The 21,245-nt window shown below is 30.7% G+C and overlaps 3 protein-coding genes across 4 annotated transcripts; 1 reads left to right on the forward strand and 2 right to left on the reverse strand.

Annotated features, from left to right (window-relative positions):
- Positions 1 to 8,230: 8,230 nt before the first annotated feature.
- On the forward strand, positions 8,231 to 13,146 carry LOC150035215 (uncharacterized). The gene is made up of 9 exons (XM_090315687.1): positions 8,231 to 8,803; positions 9,339 to 9,523; positions 10,437 to 10,615; positions 11,144 to 11,428; positions 11,510 to 11,568; positions 11,665 to 11,701; positions 11,787 to 11,858; positions 12,035 to 12,356; positions 12,495 to 13,146. The coding sequence occupies exons 1-9, from the start codon at positions 8,686 to 8,688 to the stop codon at positions 12,945 to 12,947; spliced, it is 1,710 nt and encodes a 569-aa protein (XP_090171813.1). The 5' UTR covers positions 8,231 to 8,685; the 3' UTR covers positions 12,948 to 13,146.
- A 1,160-nt stretch (positions 13,147 to 14,306) lies between these two features.
- LOC150035216 (putative fasciclin-like arabinogalactan protein 20) lies at positions 14,307 to 15,620 on the reverse strand. The gene has a single exon (XM_090315688.1). It carries the CDS (start codon positions 15,471 to 15,473, stop codon positions 14,493 to 14,495), a length of 981 nt encoding a protein of 326 aa, XP_090171814.1. The 5' UTR covers positions 15,474 to 15,620; the 3' UTR covers positions 14,307 to 14,492.
- Positions 15,621 to 17,425: 1,805 nt separating this feature from the next.
- LOC150035217 (sulfhydryl oxidase 2-like) lies at positions 17,426 to 20,774 on the reverse strand. 2 transcript variants are annotated; one of them, XM_090315115.1, is made up of 9 exons: positions 20,541 to 20,774; positions 20,382 to 20,454; positions 20,208 to 20,276; positions 20,032 to 20,105; positions 19,810 to 19,948; positions 19,175 to 19,215; positions 18,558 to 18,704; positions 18,056 to 18,484; positions 17,426 to 17,858 (listed from the first exon to the last, which is right to left on the reverse strand). In XM_090315115.1, exons 1-9 carry the CDS (start codon positions 20,675 to 20,677, stop codon positions 17,813 to 17,815), a joined length of 1,155 nt encoding a protein of 384 aa, XP_090171241.1. In that variant the 5' UTR covers positions 20,678 to 20,774; the 3' UTR covers positions 17,426 to 17,812. The 2 variants fall into 2 exon arrangements, with proteins under 2 accessions (XP_090171241.1, XP_090171242.1); XM_090315116.1 differs by having other exon boundaries at positions 18,007 to 18,484; positions 20,541 to 20,772.
- Positions 20,775 to 21,245: the final 471 nt, after the last annotated feature.

Below are 21,245 nucleotides of genomic sequence, written 5' to 3' on the forward strand. Positions count from 1 at the left end.
ATTGTATTAGATTAGGTTCTTTATATAACCAAAGGTTCATTTTTTGTCTATTTGACCATAACTCAATGAATAACGTATCATATCAACTAACATAGTCTAAGTCAATTATTTAGATCAAGAGGTCAAGTCATTTTCAGATTTGCAATTAAAACATTCTAGATCTATTCAAAAATAAATATCGTTAAGTTCAAAATGTCTAATTCAATCACTCGTCGACATTGGTGTAGATTTTATAGAAATGTTGATGGAAAATTTGACAAAAAAAAATCATATGAATACTTTTTAAATATATATATAAACAAAACATCCCAAAAAAAATGTTTAAATTATTAAATAAACATCCTATACTTTCTAAGTTAAAATGATAACTATTTATATTATATTCAACTTGACATTTTGTTACTATCACTTATTCTCTCACGTCGTTGTCGAACTCATGGGCATTTTTGTAAATTTTACCATTTTTATGGTTGTTATATTGATTAGTCAATCAAATGCACTATTCTCAAATCATAAATTTCCATATTTCTATTATTATAGCATATGGTTAAGCTTGTTATAATTATTACTATGGTCTATAGTTGAATAATACTATTTAGGCAACCTTCTATTAAATACATATATAGGCAACCAACTCCACAAAATTGGACTGATTTTACAACTAACTCATTAAAATAAACAAGAAAAAATAAAACACCAATACACAAAAGTGGGATAGGCCTAACTTTTTTTTATTTTTCTTTTCATTTTTCTCTCCTTTTTCTGTCCCTTTCCTTTGGATTGGATGGTTACCCTTTTAATCACCATTTGGGTCAAAAGTCCCCACAAACACAATTTACAGAATTGCTCCTTTTAAATGCTTTATTTATAAATTCTTGATTGTTACTTTAAAGTTTTACTTTGGAAATTTGTTTTCACATTGGACCCATTTTCATGACTAGGAATCATGACCCCTCAAACAAGAAATTGAAAAGTTTTGAGAAGATTTCTTATTTGGTTAAAAACAAATTGCTAAATTTGCACATATACCCAAAATTCCACTTGATTATAGGCCCCTCAAGTTTAAGAAATTATTTAATATGGCAAGTTTAATTGTCCATTCATTCTCTTAGCTAAATATAAGAATAGAGTTTTGTATGGTCAACATCGTAAGAGTATCCTTTCATTTGACATTTTTGTTCATATGAACGACATATAACAAACGTATAATAAATGTATTTAAAACGAAGGGTTTTTTTTTTTTTTTTTTTTGTCCCAGGATCTAGTTTATATTTGGTCCCTAAATTTCAAAATATTACATTTTTAGTTCTTTAAATTTTGAGTTTGGTTTTAATTTAATCCCTAAATTTCAAAATATTGTAATTTTACTCTTACGATTTAAGTTCTATTACAATTTAGTCTATAGATTTCAAAATGTTGCAATTTTTGTCTTGGGTTATGAGTTTTGTTTCAATCAAGTCTCTAAATTTCAAAATTTATACTTTTAATCTAGATTTTCACTAAAGATTCAATTTTTGTCTTTGGTGTTAATGTCTATTGATTAATTTCAAAGAATTATAATTAATTAACTTTTACTATTTTTCATTTTTAGTAAAATTAAATTTTAAATTTCACTTCGTAATTATTTTAAATTAAGCAATAGACATTGACGCTAAAGACTAAAGGTGAGTATTTAATGAAAAATCGAGAATAAAAGTGTAAATCTTAAAACATATGGACTAAATTAAAACAAAACTTAAATTTCAAAGGTAAAATTGTAATATTTTGAAGCATAAACAATGAATAAAAATCAAACTTCAAATTTAAAAGACTAAGGTCCGATTTGATAACTATTTAATTTTTTTTTTTTAAAATTTAACCCCATAGAGATTACGTCAACCTACAAATTTATTCCTTTGTCATCTACTTTTTACCAATAGTTTAAAAAATCAAGCCAAATTTTAAAAACTAAAAAAAGTAGCTTTCAAAATCTTATTTTTAATTTTGGAATTTGAATAACAATTCAACTATTGAACTTAAGAAATATGCAAATCATTGTAAGAAATTATGAGAAAATATGCTTGATTTTTCAAAAACAAAAAATAAAAAATGAATAGTTATCAAATCGGACCTAAATATATAACATTTTGAAACTGAGAGACTTAACAAAAATTCCACCTAAAACTTGGAAACCAAAAAGTTTTTTTTTTTTTTTCTAAAATAAATTTTGGAAATTAATTATAAAGATATGCCATAATCTTCATTATTAATCAATGTAACGATTGTTGAATGGAATGACCCATTTGATAACACACATCAATAAATGCATTCATAAAGTTTTGATCAAAGATTGGCAAACTATAATTCTCCTTTTACAATTCTTTGGCCTTTACTAATAAAAGGACAAATATGATTTTGGGTACTTTCATTGATATTAAATAAAATAATAAGTTATGAGATGAAAGGAAATCATATCTTTAATCACTAGTTGTTTTAAAAGGAAAAAAAAATAATTAATTGATATTATTTGATTACATAAAAAGGATTGTTGCCTAAATGGTAAAGTTAAAAGTGTGGATTGAATATTTGTAGCTTAAATTATAAGATAAAGGGATTTGCACATTACCAAGTGAAACCACTTTGCTTCTTTTCCTTTACTTACCATCTAAGAAAGCATTTGCTTTGGTCTTTGGTTTAGCTAGATACTTCCCTTTGTGATTTTTTTCTCTTTTATGGATGTTTTTTTAATTCATTTTTACTCCAATTTTGCTGTTGAGAAACTATTTTTTTAGTTTGTCCTTCAAAAATCTAAAATTTTAATTATGTTACCATTCAATTTTATAAATTTTTATAATATTTTTATGGGTTATTTTCAAATATAGAAAAATAATCCGATTTATTTGTAAATATAGTAAAATGTTACTATGTATTAGTGTCTATCGGTATCTATCACTGACATAGATAAATATTTGTGTCTATCACTGTTTACCATGGATGGACCATGACATTTTGCTATATTTATAAATATTTCTACCAATTTTGTCATTTAAAATAATTATCTTATTTTAAAATAAATTCCAATTTAACTATTTTGATATTAATATTTTGTTGTTCTATTGTTCTTTTTTGGCAAATTGTAAAAACTATCCATGAAGTATGGTAGCAGTCGCAATTACACCCTCAAACTTTCAATTTCAAAAATTCATAAGGTTATCAAAAGAGAACCTGACCACCTATTTCATTTGACGTTAGGCCCTCAAACTTCTACAAGTATTAGAATTGAACACTCAAACTTATACTAGTTATAGGAAACAGATCTCCAAATGAATAATAATAATAAAATAAAAAAAAATGAACCCTCGAACCCATATAATGAAATTCTTACAATTGTGTAAGTTTGAGAGTCCAATTTTAAAATACTTATAAGTTTGAGGGCTCAATTTTTACTGTAGAAAGTGTAATCATCATCCTACTTTATGGATGATTTTTAAAATTTATCTTTTTTTTTTTTAAAAAAAAAAACAAATTGACATGAATTACATTGAAATTAAGAAACTAAGAAGGGGTAGGTGAAATAACTTCTTTAGAAATGAAAGCTTTAGAAAGTGAAACATAATGAATCGAATTAATGCAAATTTTATTGCCTTTAAGGTTAATTAAAGTGAGCATAAATGTTAAATAAAAGAAGACAAGTGGTAGTTTGCAATGTAAACTAGATAAATAAATAAATAATAATAAAACATAAGCTACTACACTCTATTCCCTTGTCTAATTATATAGATAAAATAAGATAAATTATAGAGATAAGGGTTCTTGCTACTCCCAATATTATTTGATAATTTTAAGTTTAAATATCATTTGTCATCTTGAGTTTTGTTCTATTTTAGTATTTGCATTTTTATTTGTCTACTTTTATTCTCTATATTTTCAAATTTCGATAGATCTCAAAATTTGTCCATTTTAAAAAAAGATATTCAGTATCTATTAGCATTCTCTTTATAAATTGTGAAAAATATATTGACAAATTGTTTTTTTTTTTTTTTTATGAAAACTATTATTATTAGTATTATTATTATTTAACCAAATTCAATAAAATTAACTTTGAATGACTGAGTGTGTGGTTGATTTAACTTTGTAAGTTTTTAATTTTGAAATTAAGTTATTTTAGGAAAAAAAAATGAACTCAAAATAGTTTTTGAAACACTCCAAAGTATATTTGAAATAGATTTTATAAAAAATGTTTAAATTAAAATGATTTTTTTGAAAAATATATTTTTATATAGTCAATTCATACCGAATCTATTAAAATTTATTGAAAATATAATGATTAAAATCAAACCATTTAAATTACAAACTTTTTTTTAAAATGATACAAGAATCCAAATGGTAGTTAAACTTAATTTTAAAAATAATTTTTAAGAGTGAAGAAGAATATATAAATGCCATATATGTGTACTTCTTTTGTGTTATAGTGAATATCAAACAAGAGACAATCAAAACATGCATTATATATTATATGCTTGAGATCATTTATTTATTTATTATTGTTTTTTTCTTTTTTCTTTTTAAGCATCATTTCTCTCATAAAAGCTCCAACATTGGCGTGCTGGCGTGGTCTTCTCCTTGAATTATTGCTTCAACTCTTAAGATTGCACCTAACTACTCCCTAATTTGTTCTTAGGTCATATGATTTGTTTTACAAAATTATATTAATATAAATAATTATATATATATATATATATATAATAATAATAATTAGTTAATGTCACATAGGTCAAGCTTCAAATTTGACTAATATATTTGTAATATTATTTTATTCTTATGAAGAAAAAAAAAAGCATTTCTCATAAAATTGAGAAATTATCATCCTATTCCAATGGGGTGCAGAGAAAGATATCTCATTCTCATTTTTAGAGCAAAAGTAACTTTTTAATTTAATATTCCACATTGAAACTTTGGGGGATAAAAGCAACTTTTAAATTTAAAAATTAAAAATCTAGAGTCAATAAATGGATTTCAATAAAATGAGTTTACTTTAGTAATAGCAAATGTTATTTTTTATTAGTGTTAAATACTGACAAACGTCAGTGACATTTATTAAATTTAAAAATATTTTATACAATTTTATTATTTAAAATAATTATCCAGAATGAATTTGTCCATTTTTTTACTTTTAATCGAGATTATAAATATATATATCTGAATGAATTTGTCCATTTTTTTTTACTCTTAATCGAGATTATAAATATAAATAAATAAATATATATATATATCACTTCGGAGTTATTTAAATTAAAATACTAGATCAATTATAGCCCTCTATTAGAATTTTGTTTTAATTGTTAATGCATAGATTTCACATATAAACTCCTTTAAATGTAATAGTTCATATAAATTTTAAGAAAAATATGAGGATGAGATACATATTTTTCATCTACTCATCTTCTTTTATTTTTCTTTAATTTCACTGGTTATTAAAAAAGAGTTACGCCATAATTTTGAACTGATATTAGATGGAATCATGCAAAAGTACTAAATCACTAATCTAATGGATTCACATTTTAAATTTGATATTTTGCTAAAAAAAAATCTAAAATGTGGTGAAATAAATTGATATTTGCCTCTTTTTTAAAAAAATTGGTGAAATAAATTGACATTTAAGTTTTTTTTTTTAGGTAAAACAAAAATTAAAAGCGGGTTGCATGATCCCATAAAAAGATGGAAAGGTGTTACAAAATTATTAAAATATTATTTATAAGATACGGTGGTGATGGGGGTTCTAATCAGGTGCGATGCATGTGCTGCTGCTTTTATGGAGCTCTCGCAGGGGCCCACCAATCCGTGTGGCGCCGCGTTTGTCATTAGGTGGGCCCGCTGTGTACTGTCTCACTCACGTGCCCCAACCACACTCACCCATCTCATTTTCATTTCTTCTTTTCACATTAAATTATCAACAAAAATGCTTATTAATTTATTATTAATTAGGAAAAGGATTATGAGTCAAAACAAAAATTCTGTTGACATTTTGGTTTCATAGATGCTCCCAAAAGAAATAAGAATTTTATAGAAACATCGGTACTAATGTCAAAGATGTATACAAATATGCTTATAATAATGTAACTCAAGTATCGGACTAATAATTTGTATTCATTTTAACAATAAATTTTGATTTTAGAATATAATCAATTCAAACCATCTATTAGAATTTTATTTTTAAAACTGCTAAAGCTTAATTAACATGTATAAAAGTTTTTTAAATGCAAGGATTAATATAAATTAGAAAAATGTGTGACTCAAATAAGTAGCAGTGGATTTTCTTAAAATTTGAGTGGTTTGTTATTTACCTTTGTCCTCCTCTATTTTTTCTATTGATTTATAAATAACTACACAATTATTATTCTTACTACCTTGTTAAAGCATGATATAATAAAATATATGTTATCGATTAAAAGATTTGTGGTTCAAATTCGTCTCATTTGACTCAGAAAATATATATATGTGTGTGTGAGAGAGATATTATGAGATTTTTTATTTAAAATTTAATTACTAAAAAACTAACTAGCCTATGAGATTATAGAATTAAATTTCATGTAAAACGATACTCTAAACTATCAATTTTGTGACTATTATATCACATTAAAAAAAACCGAATGGGTCAATGAGATGTTTGAAATAATTTGAAAACTTTAATAACTTATGTGGTAAATTATAGGGACTTATTAGATACAGTGTTTAAATTGGTGAACTTAATAGACAAAACTTTTTTTAATATAACAAGTGTAACGGCAAGAGGATTTAAAACTTCGATCAATAGTACGTGTCAACTAACTTAATCGTAGTAGATAGACACAAACTTAAACATTTAAAAAGTATATTTAAGTCGCATTTGATATCAATTTTGTTTTAAATTCTATGATGTCATAAAAACATATGAAAATAAAATAGTATAAAGTACACCACAACTCAAATACGAAGCATAATGTTTATAAACTTGGTTTTTAAACACAAACAACTATTACTCCTTTTCATAATTTTTAGTTTTGATTTAAAAAAAAAATGCTTATAAACATTTCTTCTATCTATAATTTTTATGTATTTTTATATATTTTCTATACATATTTTAAAGGATCAAGTAAAATTTTAAATTATAAAGATAATAGTTTTCGAAAATTTATTCTTAATTTTAGAATTGAATTAAATTCCAATATTTGTAATAATAATTGAAATATTAGGGGAAAAAACATTAGTTTCGAAAATAAAAGATAAAAAATGAAATCTAAAAGAGTAAACAGTCAAGGGCCCACCTCATCGTACACCACACATCACATGTAATAATACTCGATCATCACCTTCCGATCATAACCAAAACTGAATGATTGATATTTCAGGGGCCCACACTATAATAATAATAATAATAATAATAATAATAATAATAATAATAAACTGATCTATCTATTTTGGCGGGATCCATGTAACGAGAAGGTTGTATGAGTGTATAACGTAGATCGCGTTGCAGAGGATCATATCTTACGTACATTGCTTTAGGTGTTTAATTAATTAACGGAATTAAATAATGTCTTAGTTACTCTTCTTTGTTTAATTAATATTAAAACTGATCAAATCAAAACACCGTTTCTGTCGTTCAACTCGGTAACTCGGTTTCCCCGACTCACCTGCCGACGTCCTTTTACCGGCGATCTCCCTCAACCCCCAATTTTATAGCATAGTGGTTAAAATACGAAATTTAGTACATAATTTTAGTTTTTATATTTTTAATAAATTTTAAAAGTAATTCCTATAATTAATTTAATATTAGTTTTCTTCATAAAAAAATTAGTTATTACTAGCATTCATTTCATAAATTATAAAAAAATACATTAGGCAATATTTTTGAAAATAATAATAAAGTGTATAATAACATTTTTGTAAAAATGTAATTTATCACTAATAAACTTTGAAAGTAAATTTTAAATTTTGCATTTTTTCATATATCTAAATACTTTAGATTTAATTATTTGCAACTACCCTTATAAATATAGTTGTGAAGGACTAAATTTAAAATTTAATGAAAGTACATAGACTAAAATATCTTATAACTATGTATGGAATAAAATTGGACAATATCATTTGGTATTTAAGTTTCTGACGTAATTTATATTAGTATGAGGGCAATTTGGTAACTTAAAAAACGTAATGGGGACACGAGTAAAAATAATGCGATTTATTTATTTTTAAGAATAAGGGAAAGAAATAAAAGAAAAGGGGAAAAAGTACAAAGAGACAAAATGGAATAATAGAAGAAAATAAATATTTAGGGATTTGCCCATGCTTTTTTACTTAATTCAATTAGACAACAGAAGATTCAGCATTTTATTGAATTAGAACACAAAATTTTAATTAATTAAAAATTAAGGCAACCTGATTTTGTTTTGATTAATTAATTTACACCCGCCTTTTTCGTTTTTCATGATCACTAATTCACTGCCCCCACCACCATGTGAGTCCCTTTCCCTCTCTCTTTTTCATTTTTTTTCTCCAGAGTTCTATAAATCTTCATTAACTTCGCTCTGAAAATTCTTGATCATAGTAAAACCAGCCTTCTCTGTTCTTCACTGTTTGATTTTTGAGGCCTTAATGCCTCGAGATTTCGGTAAATGAGGTAGTTCTGTGTATTATGCGGTCTCTGTACCGGGATTTTCTTTGCCGATGAAGGGTTTCCCTGCTTCGTTTTTGCTTCTATTTTTGGTGGGTTTTGCTACTTTCAGCTGGGTTTTGGCTTTCCCTCAGGATGTGCTGCCGAAAGATTCTGGGAAATTCAAATTAGGTCTGGACATCCTTCTCTGTTGTTTGTAAATTCTTTTGGGATTCGATCGTATATACTTATTTGGTTGTGATTTTTCTTGTGAATTTGATCGATTGATTCTGTTTTTTATGTTGGGTCTGTTTTGTTGTTGATAAATATCACAGTTTTAAGTTATGTAATCTGTATTTTCTGTTTCATTTGGTCTGAAGAAATGGGTGCTCTCGTCTTACTTAAAGGAGGTTAAAAGTGTTTTATGGCATATTTAGACGTTTTGTTTCTTAATTCCATGAATTGACGAGTGGAAGATTTTGGGTATCCTGAAATCTCCTTCTTCTCTTGTGTATTCTAAGTGGCCACATTGTGCAGAATATTTATTCCCTGTTTGCTGGATTTTGTTTTAGTGGTCGGTTTCTTCTGGCAAATGCAAACCGATTCTGGGAAACGAAAAATTTCTCTCCCTTTTTCCCTTTTTCTATGAAGGTTGTAGAACTTTGGTCTTCAAGTAGTTTTTATTGTTTCTGTTCGCTTGTTTGTTAAGAAAGCCTTGTATTTGCAGGACAAGAAAACTTGGGTCCTTGGAAGAACGAGATATTGGAGACTGCTGAGGGCTCAGGATCTGCATATAACAACTCTCAAAGCCCTCTTGTATTGGCAGCAAATAGAACAAAGCGCCCAGATATTCTTCATGGGTTTAGGGTGTACGAAGGTGGATGGGACATTGCCAATCCGAATTACTGGGCTGTAAGTGCTGTTACCATAATTTTATTTTACTATCTGTGTTTGGTATATTTTGCCTTGAATTCTACTATTCAATACAATTTCTTGGAATTGGTTTGTGAATATCTAAGCTAGCAAAGATATATTATTTGAGGTGGATAGGAAATCTTTGAACACTTAGAGGTGTTTGAGGCATTGAGTTGAGCTATGAAGGTTGAAGTTTGAAGTTTGAAGTTTGGAGTTGATATGTTGGAGTTAGGAAGTTTGTGTTTGGGGTGTAGAGTTGTAATCGGGAGTTTCTCGATATATGTCCAAAATAGGATTTTTTCTTGTTTAACACCAACTTATGAAGTTGGTGAACCAAACGCCCCCCTTATGGTCGAATTTTAATCATACTTTGTCTAATTTCCAAGACTACAGAGTAATTCTTTAGGAAATGGTACAAAGATTTAACGACTATCATTCTCATCATTCTCCCTTTTAATGTTGTGGCAATCTGCAAATTTATTGTTAGAAACGGATGCCTGAAGGCGGGGGTAGGCTTCAAGTCTTACACCTGGAGCCCAAGAATATCACAGATATTAAATAGTGACTAATTCCTCAGGAGCTTTTTTTTAAAGGTATTGTAATTAAAGTGTGGGGTGGGGGGAATCGAACCTCAGGTCTCGAGGTCGATAGTACAAGCATTATACCAGTTGAGCTATGCTCTTATTGGCAATTCCTCAGGAGCTTCAAATAGCTATAGCATATATTGTTGTGCGTAGTCCTTGAAAGACCTTCACATTATGTCTGCAGGGATCTCACATTTTAATCTATGATTTTTCCATTTGTTGGCTCATCCTTAGCATTTAGTATCCTCTTACTACATTTGTAACGATTTACTTGTCCAAACTTTTCAACCAGTACTCATTTCAGTCATGTTAATATGTGTCTGCAGTCTGTTGGATTTACTGGTGCCACTGGTTTCATTCTTTCCATCTTCTGGTTCATTTTCTTTGGCATTGCTCTTCTTATTCATCGTTGCTGCGGATGGAAGTTTAACCTTAACGGCAAAGAATCAAAGACTTCACAGTGGATTTGCCTAGCATTACTTGTTGTTTTCACATCTGCTGCAACGTAATACTCTCTGTTTTTGCCTTGCTGATGTACTTAGATTTTGAAACCAAGCTTTCTTTCATTTAAAAGTTTCTTGGAAATCTAATTATCTTTTCACAGGTTTTGGTGTAGCCATTATAGACCAACGCATAAAGAAAATGGCAATATCTTTTACTTAAATCAAGATTCACAGTATTGTTTTGGACGTCCTTAAAGCTGTTTTAAAACAGTCTTTTGATTTCATGTATGACTTGATATTTAGAACTAACGAAGTTATTCTACTTTCACTACCACAGATTTGTGAATTTTAACTTCCATGGCCATCCTTAAAAATAGTTTTTAAAAACATTTGCCAAACAAATTCTTAAATATCCCCTCTTCCCAAGGAAAAAATGGGTTTAGTTAGAAACCTAAGTAATGGTCGGTCCTCTGCTTGCACTGACTAATGCTTTTGCCCTTTTTATGTTATTAATCATATTATTTTGTTCTCGATTTATGTCTGAATTATCTAACTTCTTTCTGACACGAGCTCACATGTCTATTTCACAGCATTGGCTGCATACTTCTATGTATTGGACAGAATAATTTTTACAATGAAGGTTTGCATACTTTGAAGTTTGTTGTAAACCAGTCGGACTACACTGTGCACACGCTTAAAAATGTTACAGAATATCTCTCACTTGCAAAGACCATTAGTGTGGCCCAGGTGTTCCTTCCATCTGACGTAATGAATGACATCGATGAGTTAAATGTAGATTTAAATACTGCTGCAGATACAGTGGCAGATAAGACAACCGTAAATTCTCGTAAAACAAGAAAAGTTTTCACTATGATGTATGGACCTTCAACTTGTTCCTTTCAATCAAGTTTATGTTCTTTTATGATGTCAAAAAGCTAACATAAATCTTAGTGTAGGCGTTCGGCATTAATTACCGTTGCTGCACTCATGCTTCTTCTGGCTCTCATTGGTCTTTGTATGTACTTCCTAAATTCTTGAATAATGGTGTAGTGTTCTTGTTTACTGAACTTGATCATACTTTTTTACTCACTGGCTGGAATTGTTGTTGCAGTCCTGTCCTTCTTTGGATATCAACATGCAATCTATATGTAAGTTGTTCGTCGAAATACCATTTTTACCTTTCAGATTCATCTATATGTTTGTAGAATAACATTATGTCATCATATTTTGCAGATTAATAATCAGTGGTTGGCTACTTGTGACAATTACATTTGTTCTTTGTGGGTTGTTTGTAATTCTTGACAAGTAAGTTGGTTTGTTTACCGTTCGGATATATCGTTATAATGTAACATTAACTAATAATCGTTGTATTGTTGTATGAAAGGAAACTGCTATATATATATACTGTTATCACTTCTAATTTCTTTGAAATAAAAAAAGTTCATTATTGTCTATTTTCTGCCCTGTTTTTCTCCTTTCAGTGCTGTTTCTGATACATGTATGGCTATGGAAGAATGGGTGGATAATCCACAAGCAGAAACAGCTCTTAGCAACATCCTTCCATGTGTTGACCATAAAACCACAAACCAGACACTGATCCAGAGCAAAAAGATCGTCAACGACATCGTGAGTGTCGTCGATCAATTTATCTACAATTTCGCCAATGCAAATCCACCCCCGGGTTCTCCCAACTATTGCAACCAATCAGGACCTCCAATGCCAGCTCTCTGTTACCCATACAACTCTCAGCTGGAAGAAAGTAGATGCAGCGATAACGACGTGACTATTGAAAATGCATCAACAGTAAGATTCATAAATTTTAACTTAGGAATGTCTAGTCTATAATCCGAACATCAGGCATGGTTATGATGGCTATCTCCACTGCTTATCATCTTCCTGTGTTGATTTCAATAATGACGGATAATTTGGTTACAAATGCAGGTGTGGCAGAAGTTTGTGTGTCAAGTATCGGAATCTGGGCTGTGCATCACGGTCGGAAGGGTCTCACCGGACATCCATTCCCAGATGGTGGCTGCAGTGAATGAGAGTTATGGACTTCAGCATTACACTCCCCCTTTGCTCAGCTTCCAGAATTGCAATTTTGTAAGGGAAACATTTCACAACATCACCACAGCCTACTGCCCTCATCTGCACCGTCATCTTAAGATTGTGAATACTGGACTTGCAATGATTTCTGTTGGAATATTGTTGTGTCTGTTGCTATGGATACTGTATGCAAACCACCCCCAAAGGGAGGATGTGTCTGCGAAGCTATCCTTTTCGATAAACTGCAGGAGAAGTAGTAACCCAAATACGAATAATAATGGCAGTGGAAACGATGAATCCACGACATCAAGCATCAGAAGCATCAGAAGCATCAGAAGCGGAGTTTAGAGAAGTGGAGGAAAAAAAAAGGAATAGATAGGAGGTTGGAAGCTTGAGTTTCCTCTTCAAATGTTACAGTTGGTAGCTATATACATATGTAAGTATATACCCTCTTTCAAGGGATGAAACCAAGATGGGGCGAAGCACCATTTTGTGTTCGAATATAATGTCATTTCTGGTATATAATCAAAGAAAATTTTTTGGTCCATTTCCTTCTCATCTTTTACTTTTTTAGGTTATTTTTGTTTCATGAAATTATGCTTGATAGTACAAATTTTACGTCAATTGGACTATAACCGTTTGATTCATATTTATTTTATTGAGATTGACATTTTAAGGATTGGATATTAATGGGAAAAGATAAAGATAGGTCTTAACCTTGTGACTTTTACCTCTTCTAAAAGGTGAAACTTTGGTGTTTCTTTTTTTTTTTTTTTTTTTTTTTTTTTAAATAAAAAAAAATTAATATGGTATAGTTTTAAGTTGGAGAGAGTTGAAAAACGGGCAAGAGAGAGTAAAAAAAGAAGCATAACTTTTAATGGCTTTGCTTGGTGTTTTTTTAAAAGGAATGTTTGATGGGTTTAGTAGAAAAATTAAAAAGAAAATTCAGGGCGGAAACTTTCTTTTTTTAATATAATTAAATTTTAATACTTTATGTGTATAAAATGCATATAACAATTCTATATTTTTGTTTTGATTTGATTATAGAAAAAATAGATTATTCAAATAATATCTTTTGTAATTTTCTAGCAATTCTTTTTTCTTTAAAAATTAGGTTTGTTCAAACACAAATCTCTATTATCCGCAACATTTCATTATCATACTTACAAAACAATATCAACATTTGGAACAAGTTGTTATAGACATTGGCTCAATTTCCTTGCGCATTATGCTAAAATGTAATCCTAACCACAATTTAAATTTATAACAAGTTCATTATGACCTAAGGCTTCGATAATCATTTGTTTTGTTTTGTTTTGTTTTTTTTAGTTCGAAAATTAAGCTTACACACATCTTTTCTACCTCAATTTCTTCCTTAATTATATACTTTCTACTAATGTTTTAAACACCAAACCATGTTTTGAAAATTGGAAAGAAAAAAAAAAATTTAAAACTTGAATTTGTTTTAAAAATTTGGTCAAGAATTCAACTCTTTGCTATTAAAAAAAATTTGGGATGAAATGGCTATTTTAAAAAATAAAGAACTACAAACTAAGTCTAAATAGTTAGCTTAATAGATATAAATAATAATTAAAAAAAAAACATATTCTTAACCAGTTTCATTTTAACCTCTTCATCAATCATCTCCAAAGATGTTCATTAGCTCACTCAAGACCTACATTGAAGCCAATTCTTGATTGTTGTACATAAGAAGAAGCTCAAACTTGTAAGAAAAATTGACAATTTTCATATTACAGCCCTCTGTTCAAACTTTCTTTCCACAGATACACATAAAAGCCAGAAAAGTTGTTGAAATTTACAAGTTCAAGAACATTGAGAGTTGTTGAAATTTTGAAAAATGGAAGCAAGAAATCATTTTCATGGATTCAGAATTTACCAATGATCCATTGACATCCCATGAGTGTTGCTTCTCATTTCTGAATCAGATTCCACTGTTGAAATTCTCTCTGCCAAAGAAAAAACATCAAGAAGGCCATGAACAACGAGCCACTCGTTCAAATACATGTTAGGATAGAACACTGCAACTCCATTCATCCTCAACATTCCGCTTGATTTCGCTACATATATTGTATATCCTTCAGAATATGTTGATAACTCTGTTCCGTCCTCAAGATTCACTAGATCATTCCATGCCATTCTACATGGCAAAATCTGGCGAAAATACAGAGACGGATAATCGGTGAAGTTATCAACGCGAGTCGCCAATGCATCATCGGAAGGAGCAAACACGGTCATCGTCGACGATTGACCATTATTAAACCCTAGAATTTGAGATTCAAGAAACAACGCCATAGACGAATATCCATTAGACCTTAGGGTTTCTATCGCTTCACCAAACGGATTCCTAACCGTCAATAAACCACACCGAAATTTTACACTCGGACTCTGAAATTTTAGGTCAAAAAATTTCTCGATACCATAAACAACAAGCGAACCGTCATCGTAAAACGGCGAGCTACTAATCTTTACTCTGTTCAAAGAAATTACGGAATCAGATTGAGAAGAGGTTACCGTGAGCGATCGAGCAGGCAACATCGTGGGGATCTTGGTGCCTGATGCGAGCGATCTGAGGCTTTCGGGAGATAAGTAGAGCGGCAAGAAGTGAAATCGAAGGAGAGAGAGCGAAGGCTGACCCGATTGAACGAAAGCAGTGTCTGAAGGTGAGAAGATTGTGATAGAACTTGACTGAGAGAGCAAGGATTCGGCAATGAGCTCAAGCGTAAGAGCCATGGAGACGAAGCCATTGTCGGACAAGATTTCAGCGGCGTCGAGGACGGTTTCTGAGGGTAAAGTGGAAGAAAGAGAGAAGAAAGAGAGAAGGATGAGAGAGATGAAGAGTGTGGAGGAAGCCATTAATGGCGGCTGTGTTTGTTTAAGCTTCAGAATTGGTTTATTAAACAGAGAGATTTGATGAACGGTTTTAATTTGGCGGGAAAATGGTTAACACGTGGCGGCTTTGGATACGTCGATGAGAATTGCGTTTGAAATTGGTTGTTAGAAAGTTTTGTCCTCCCGGTGTGACGAAAATGCCCCTACATTGATGTTCTGGGCAACTGAATTTTATAAATAAAATAACAAATCAGAGTGATGCAGCGGAAGCGTGATGGGCCCATAACCCACAGGTCACAGGATTGAAGCCTGTCTCTGATAATTCTTTTTCTTGTTTCTTTTTTCTTTCTTTTTCTTTTCGGTTTTGTGATGTTCTATTGGGCTTTCATCAATGTCTCGTTTGTGGCCCAAACAATGGCCCATCTTGCCTGACTGGCCCGAACGACTTAGCTCGAATAATGAGAGAATATAAATCAATGAATTAATGGGAAATTGTGAGTTATAGTATACCTAATCAAAATTACTCTAATAGAAAATAACCAAAAAAAAAAAAAAAAAAAAGGTTATTATGACTGTTTTTAGGAAGAAAAGTTGGGGAGTTTTTATTCTTATTATACCCCAAATAAATCATGCATTTACTGATTTCTAGCCCTATAGTTAAGAAAAAAAATCAAAAGGGATCAAGAAGCCTATTTGGTTTCAAGATCACATTTCCCTTAAATTTGTGTTTTTACCGTCATATAAAGTTAATATCTTTTAAAATTTAAATCATAAATTTGTTGGTTTAAACTTTAGAGTTAAAAAGTCATGTAGTTGATTGGGTTGTGAAAAGTAATTGTCTCATTCTAAACTATTGTGACGAATTTGTAAAGTTACAAGAAACGAGAAAGATTGGAGAAGAAAAATTTGTCAAAATATTAAAATCTAATTATAATAAAAGCAAGTTTGGATTGATTTTTTAAAGGCTTTTAAAGCATCAAAAAATTAATGTTCGCAAGAACAATCATTTTTTTTTTAATTATTAATAACACCTTCTTGTCTTTTCAACACTTCAACACTTTTGTTTTTCTTAGTTGTTTATATGACCATGCACAGGGGTTGGAAGTTGGGAGTGGAACAAGAAATCCAGAATATATTGCCATCCATCAGAAGTAATCAGTTTTGAAATCTTCTGTTTTTTTTCTTTAAAAAATACTCTTGTTTTATAAAGTTAGGTAAATTTTAGGTTAACAATCCTATTTAGTTCCTAAACTTTCGTAACAATTCGATCTTTATATTCTTAATTTTATAACAATTTAGTCCTTAAATTATATTACATAACAATTTTACCCCTAAATTTTACTATATAACAATTTAGTCCTTATACTTTAAAATTTGTAACGATTTAATCCATACTGAGATATTAATGTTAAGGTTTAATTAAGTTTCTTGCATAAATAAACCAATAAACTAATTAGATACTCAATATTTTTACACAATACAAAATTTAAAAAATAAAATAATTAAAAATTAACATATAATTTTGATGATTTTTTTTTCGTGAGGACTAAATTGTTACAAATTTGAAAGTACAAAGATTAAATTGTTATATACTAAAATTTATGGACTAAATTATTACAAAATTGAAAGTATTAGGGTTAAATCGTTACCAACCAAAGTATAAAGATTAAATTGTTACTTTCATGAAAGTTTTGAGACCAAAAAGTATTTTTTAACCTAAATTTTAACCTATTTTAAACAAACATAATTATCAAAGGCTATAAAAAACTCCAAAATCACAAAATTTATGGACTAAATTATTACAAAATTGAAAGTATTAGGGTTAAATCGTTACCAACCAAAGTATAAAGATTAAATTGTTACTTTCATGAAAGTTTTGAGACCAAAAAGTATTTTTTAACCTAAATTTTAACCTATTTTAAACAAACATAATTATCAAAGGCTATAAAAAACTCCAAAATCACATTCCCAAAAGATTTACCAAAGGAAAACAGCTAAGAAGCTGATATTCTTGTCTGAAAACAAAAAATAATCATAACAATCTTTTCAATCCTCAGTTATGCTAAATTACAAAACCTTCTCTTTTTGTTTGTTTTTCTTTTTTTTCCCCTCCTCTTCTCTCTCACTCTCAGGTAATCAATGTGCAGTGAAAATAGGGGGGGAAAGAAAGAAAAAAGGGGTAAATTTAGGATGATTTGTCTTCAAAAATAAGTTCATGACACGTATCTGTAAGGTCATTGTGTTTGCTGCAGAGACTTGAATTGAATACACTCATAAAACCTCATCTCAGGCAGTTGAATACTTCAAATTTTCTTTGTGTTGTTGTAAAGTTATGTCGAAGCTCACCTTTATTTTACTTCTGTCTAGTCATATCCTTCTGAAAGCCTTAGCTCCGAGCTTCTCCTTGGCCTGAAAAGGTAACGATGGAAGACAAATTATGAGATGATAAATGACAGAGATGTTATTGGACTCTCTTCTTTCTCTCTCTTTAGATGCCTTTCATTTTTAGTTTCTTTCCCTATTTATGCTTTTAAGTCTTTTTGAAAGAGCCAATTACCCTCTCCTAATAATCATATTTCTTTAAAGAATGTCGTTGGTGGTAATACTTCCGACTCTTCTGCTGTGAACGCCAGTAACAAGCGAGCACTCCGAAGGCGCAGCTTGCAAGAGCAATCGCCAATGCAGCCCCAACCGGCACTGCAACCGCATTTGTTGAAGCGGTTGGCTCATCAAGGACCCCATTGACACCAACATTCCCAAGGGCATTGTTGCTTTTGTACAGGGAGGCAAGCGTTCTACCATAATAGTTGGTCAAGAATTTATGTACTTCATCCAAATCCCATTCGATCTGGTGGCTGCTATGAGAACGATAGCACGACGTGCAAAGTTGCCTCGGAGGCCAGATCATCTTTGGAAATTTTGGATCTGCGGTTCCCATGGTTTCTTCTTCTTTCAATAATCTTTCATTGACTTTGTTGTGTACCCTCCACAACCAGAGGGAAAAATCACGAGCTTTGTTGAAAGGACTAGACACGCTGAAAACAGGACTTTTAGTTGGATGGTAAAGGTACATAAAGAAAATGAATCAAATATTTACTCCAAGCCTACCTTGAACACATGTCGTAAAAGTGCTGGCGACATTCCTCGCAAACAAAGAAGTTATGGATGAAATCGCAGATAGTTGTGAATGCAAACTGGCTTTCTCCGTCCTCAATTCTCACAGAAAGAGAATGCAGTAGAACCCATAATCCACAACTGCAGAAAGAGATGCAATTAAGCACAACGTTTGAGAAATTTTGCCGTTTGTGGCAGGAAAGAAACAATAGAACCTTAGAGGAGTTGAGGGGGCTCTTGCAATGGCTTTGTCTACCATTACGTCTATGTTTCTCTTGATCGAGCAGGAAAGTCTTTTTTGAGATTATTTGTTATACTTGATAGTCCTTTCTTTAGCAGGATTTTCCTGTTTTGGGCTTTTATCTAGACATCATTGTTTTTGTTTTTTTTTTTTCCATTTTTTCTCCATGAAAATTTGGTTTTCAAGTTGTAAGCACTGAACCAGAAGACATTAAAACTAATGTTTTGCAAGACTGTTGCCATTTTTCTCCAAATTAAGATAGGACTGAGAGTAAAAACTATTTCAAAAGACAGCCAAACTCCATACAAATTCGGAAAGAACAATTCAGACTATCTGGCACATCAAACTAAAGCACAAAGATTAAACTTACCTAAATCCCCTCGTATCATTCTTGCTACCACGGCAGAAAATCTGCAAACACGACATTCAAAGACAATTAGAATAATAGATGTTTGTGTGTAGGAACTACACACGGTAAAGGTATGGTGTAAAGAGAGACGAATTATTCTGTAAAGTGAGAGTTCAATGCCTCTCAAACAATTGGAGGCTTTGAAACACAATCCAATAACTGATATCAAAGCAACAATCTTAGAATTGGAGGTTTCTTCCCTAACTTTCTAGGAAACAAACAATTTCATTGTTAAAATGAAATTATCTCCAACTATTCTATAGGTGAAAAGAAAGTTGGGCGGGGGGATTTTGCCCACCTTGAGATCTATCAAAAAAAATACAAAGAATTTCCACGAACAAAAATAACCTCCATGAATTTCTTAGGATCTTAGGAGACCTGGAGGGAGGGCATCTAACCATTTACCCTTTTTAGTACACCGTCTGAAAAATAATTATTGACCATGTCTCTTGCATTCAATAGAAAATGAAAATACAATTCATATCAATATCCAGCCAAAACCAAGTAGTGGGTCGACAAGATATCTCAAAGAAAAGTAGAAAACAACTCATATTGCCATAAATAGTCAAGTTAAATTTTATCGTTTATGTACCCACCCAATATCCACGAGGAACATCTTTTCCACATATCTGCAAGTTCTTAACAGCACCCTTTTCACTAGCAACCTCTTGTTTCACATCTGCAGGATTCAACTCATCGAAGTTTACAAGTATCTCTGCACTACCTTTTCGACACCTAAGAGAATAAACATTTCAAAAATGAAACGGGAAAATATCACTTCAGTAAAAAACAAGGAGTAATAACAAATGTATTTTCACCTCAAGGAAGGGTGATGAACCACCAGAAGTTGAAGGAACTTTATAAGAGATGCTCGAGTTTCAGACTTGATCATCTGAAAGCATGCAAGTAAAAGTTATTGATCTATAATTGTTGTACATATATATCTACATATATGGTATTAAAAGAAAATAATAATAATAATAACACCTAATACCTTGTGTTCCAAGATAATATCAAAGGCAGTGGATGTTGCCTCTTCGACATCGTAGACTGCTCGGGCAATCTATCATCATCGAATACATTTGTATCGTTAACATCAGGAGTAGTGGAAAATGATTTCATCTATAATATATGCAAATCAAAGTTTTATCATAATGTCTGAAACAACCTGTCCTGGATCTGAGATATTGGATGACAGATGCTGCTCATTTTCAAATTTTTCGTCATCCAAGCCAATTGAGCTGAAAAGTCAGTTAACTGCTTATTGTTAGTTGGCTAGGTAAAAGTCGATAGTGCAAATTAAGAAATGATTGGAAGTACCTCCTACCTGCCCATTTGCTTGTTTATCCAACTTAGTAACTTTTCTGCAGTCCGTCCGTTATCAATGTTACGTATTTCACTTTTCTCTTGCTTAGGATCCCAACTGCCAGACACAAATTTGGAAGGAGGACCCCAAAAGAGCATAGGATAGTGGCCCACCGAAAATTTATCACAGAGATTGGTATTTATCTGTGCTGGCAGACAAGCAAAGGGCAAGGACTAATCACCAAGATGCCTTCAGATTTATATATTCAAAATTCGAACAAGGAGAAATAGCATAGATATATATATGCTAAAGCCAGAACCATCTTTCTTCTTGGACCTCATTTAACAATGTGAAAGTTGCCCAGACAAAATCGTCAAAATAATTAGATTAGAGAAACTCAACCTCAACCAAAATAGTAAAAACTATACACAAGATTCACAAAAGTGAAGCCAACACTTCGATTAAAGCATATGCTGATACCATCCATCAATATCTGAAATTCATGCAGGGTCAAAAAGTAGTAATATAAATCATTCATTCTGACTTCTGAGGATCCCAAGATGGATACTGGACACTAACTCTTATCATTATTGGTTGACACACAATATAGGGCTGCATTTTGACATATTTTAAAAAATTGGGGAATTTTATAAGATAAGAATCGATCTAAATTTAACAAATATTTAAATTTGCATACTCTATTCAAAAACTAAAAATAATAAAACA

Source organism: Benincasa hispida, chromosome 7 (assembly GCF_027475165.1).
Source record: "Benincasa hispida cultivar pf3 chromosome 7, pf3_genome.v1.1, whole genome shotgun sequence".
Taxonomy (NCBI): Eukaryota; Viridiplantae; Streptophyta; class Magnoliopsida; order Cucurbitales; family Cucurbitaceae; genus Benincasa; species Benincasa hispida.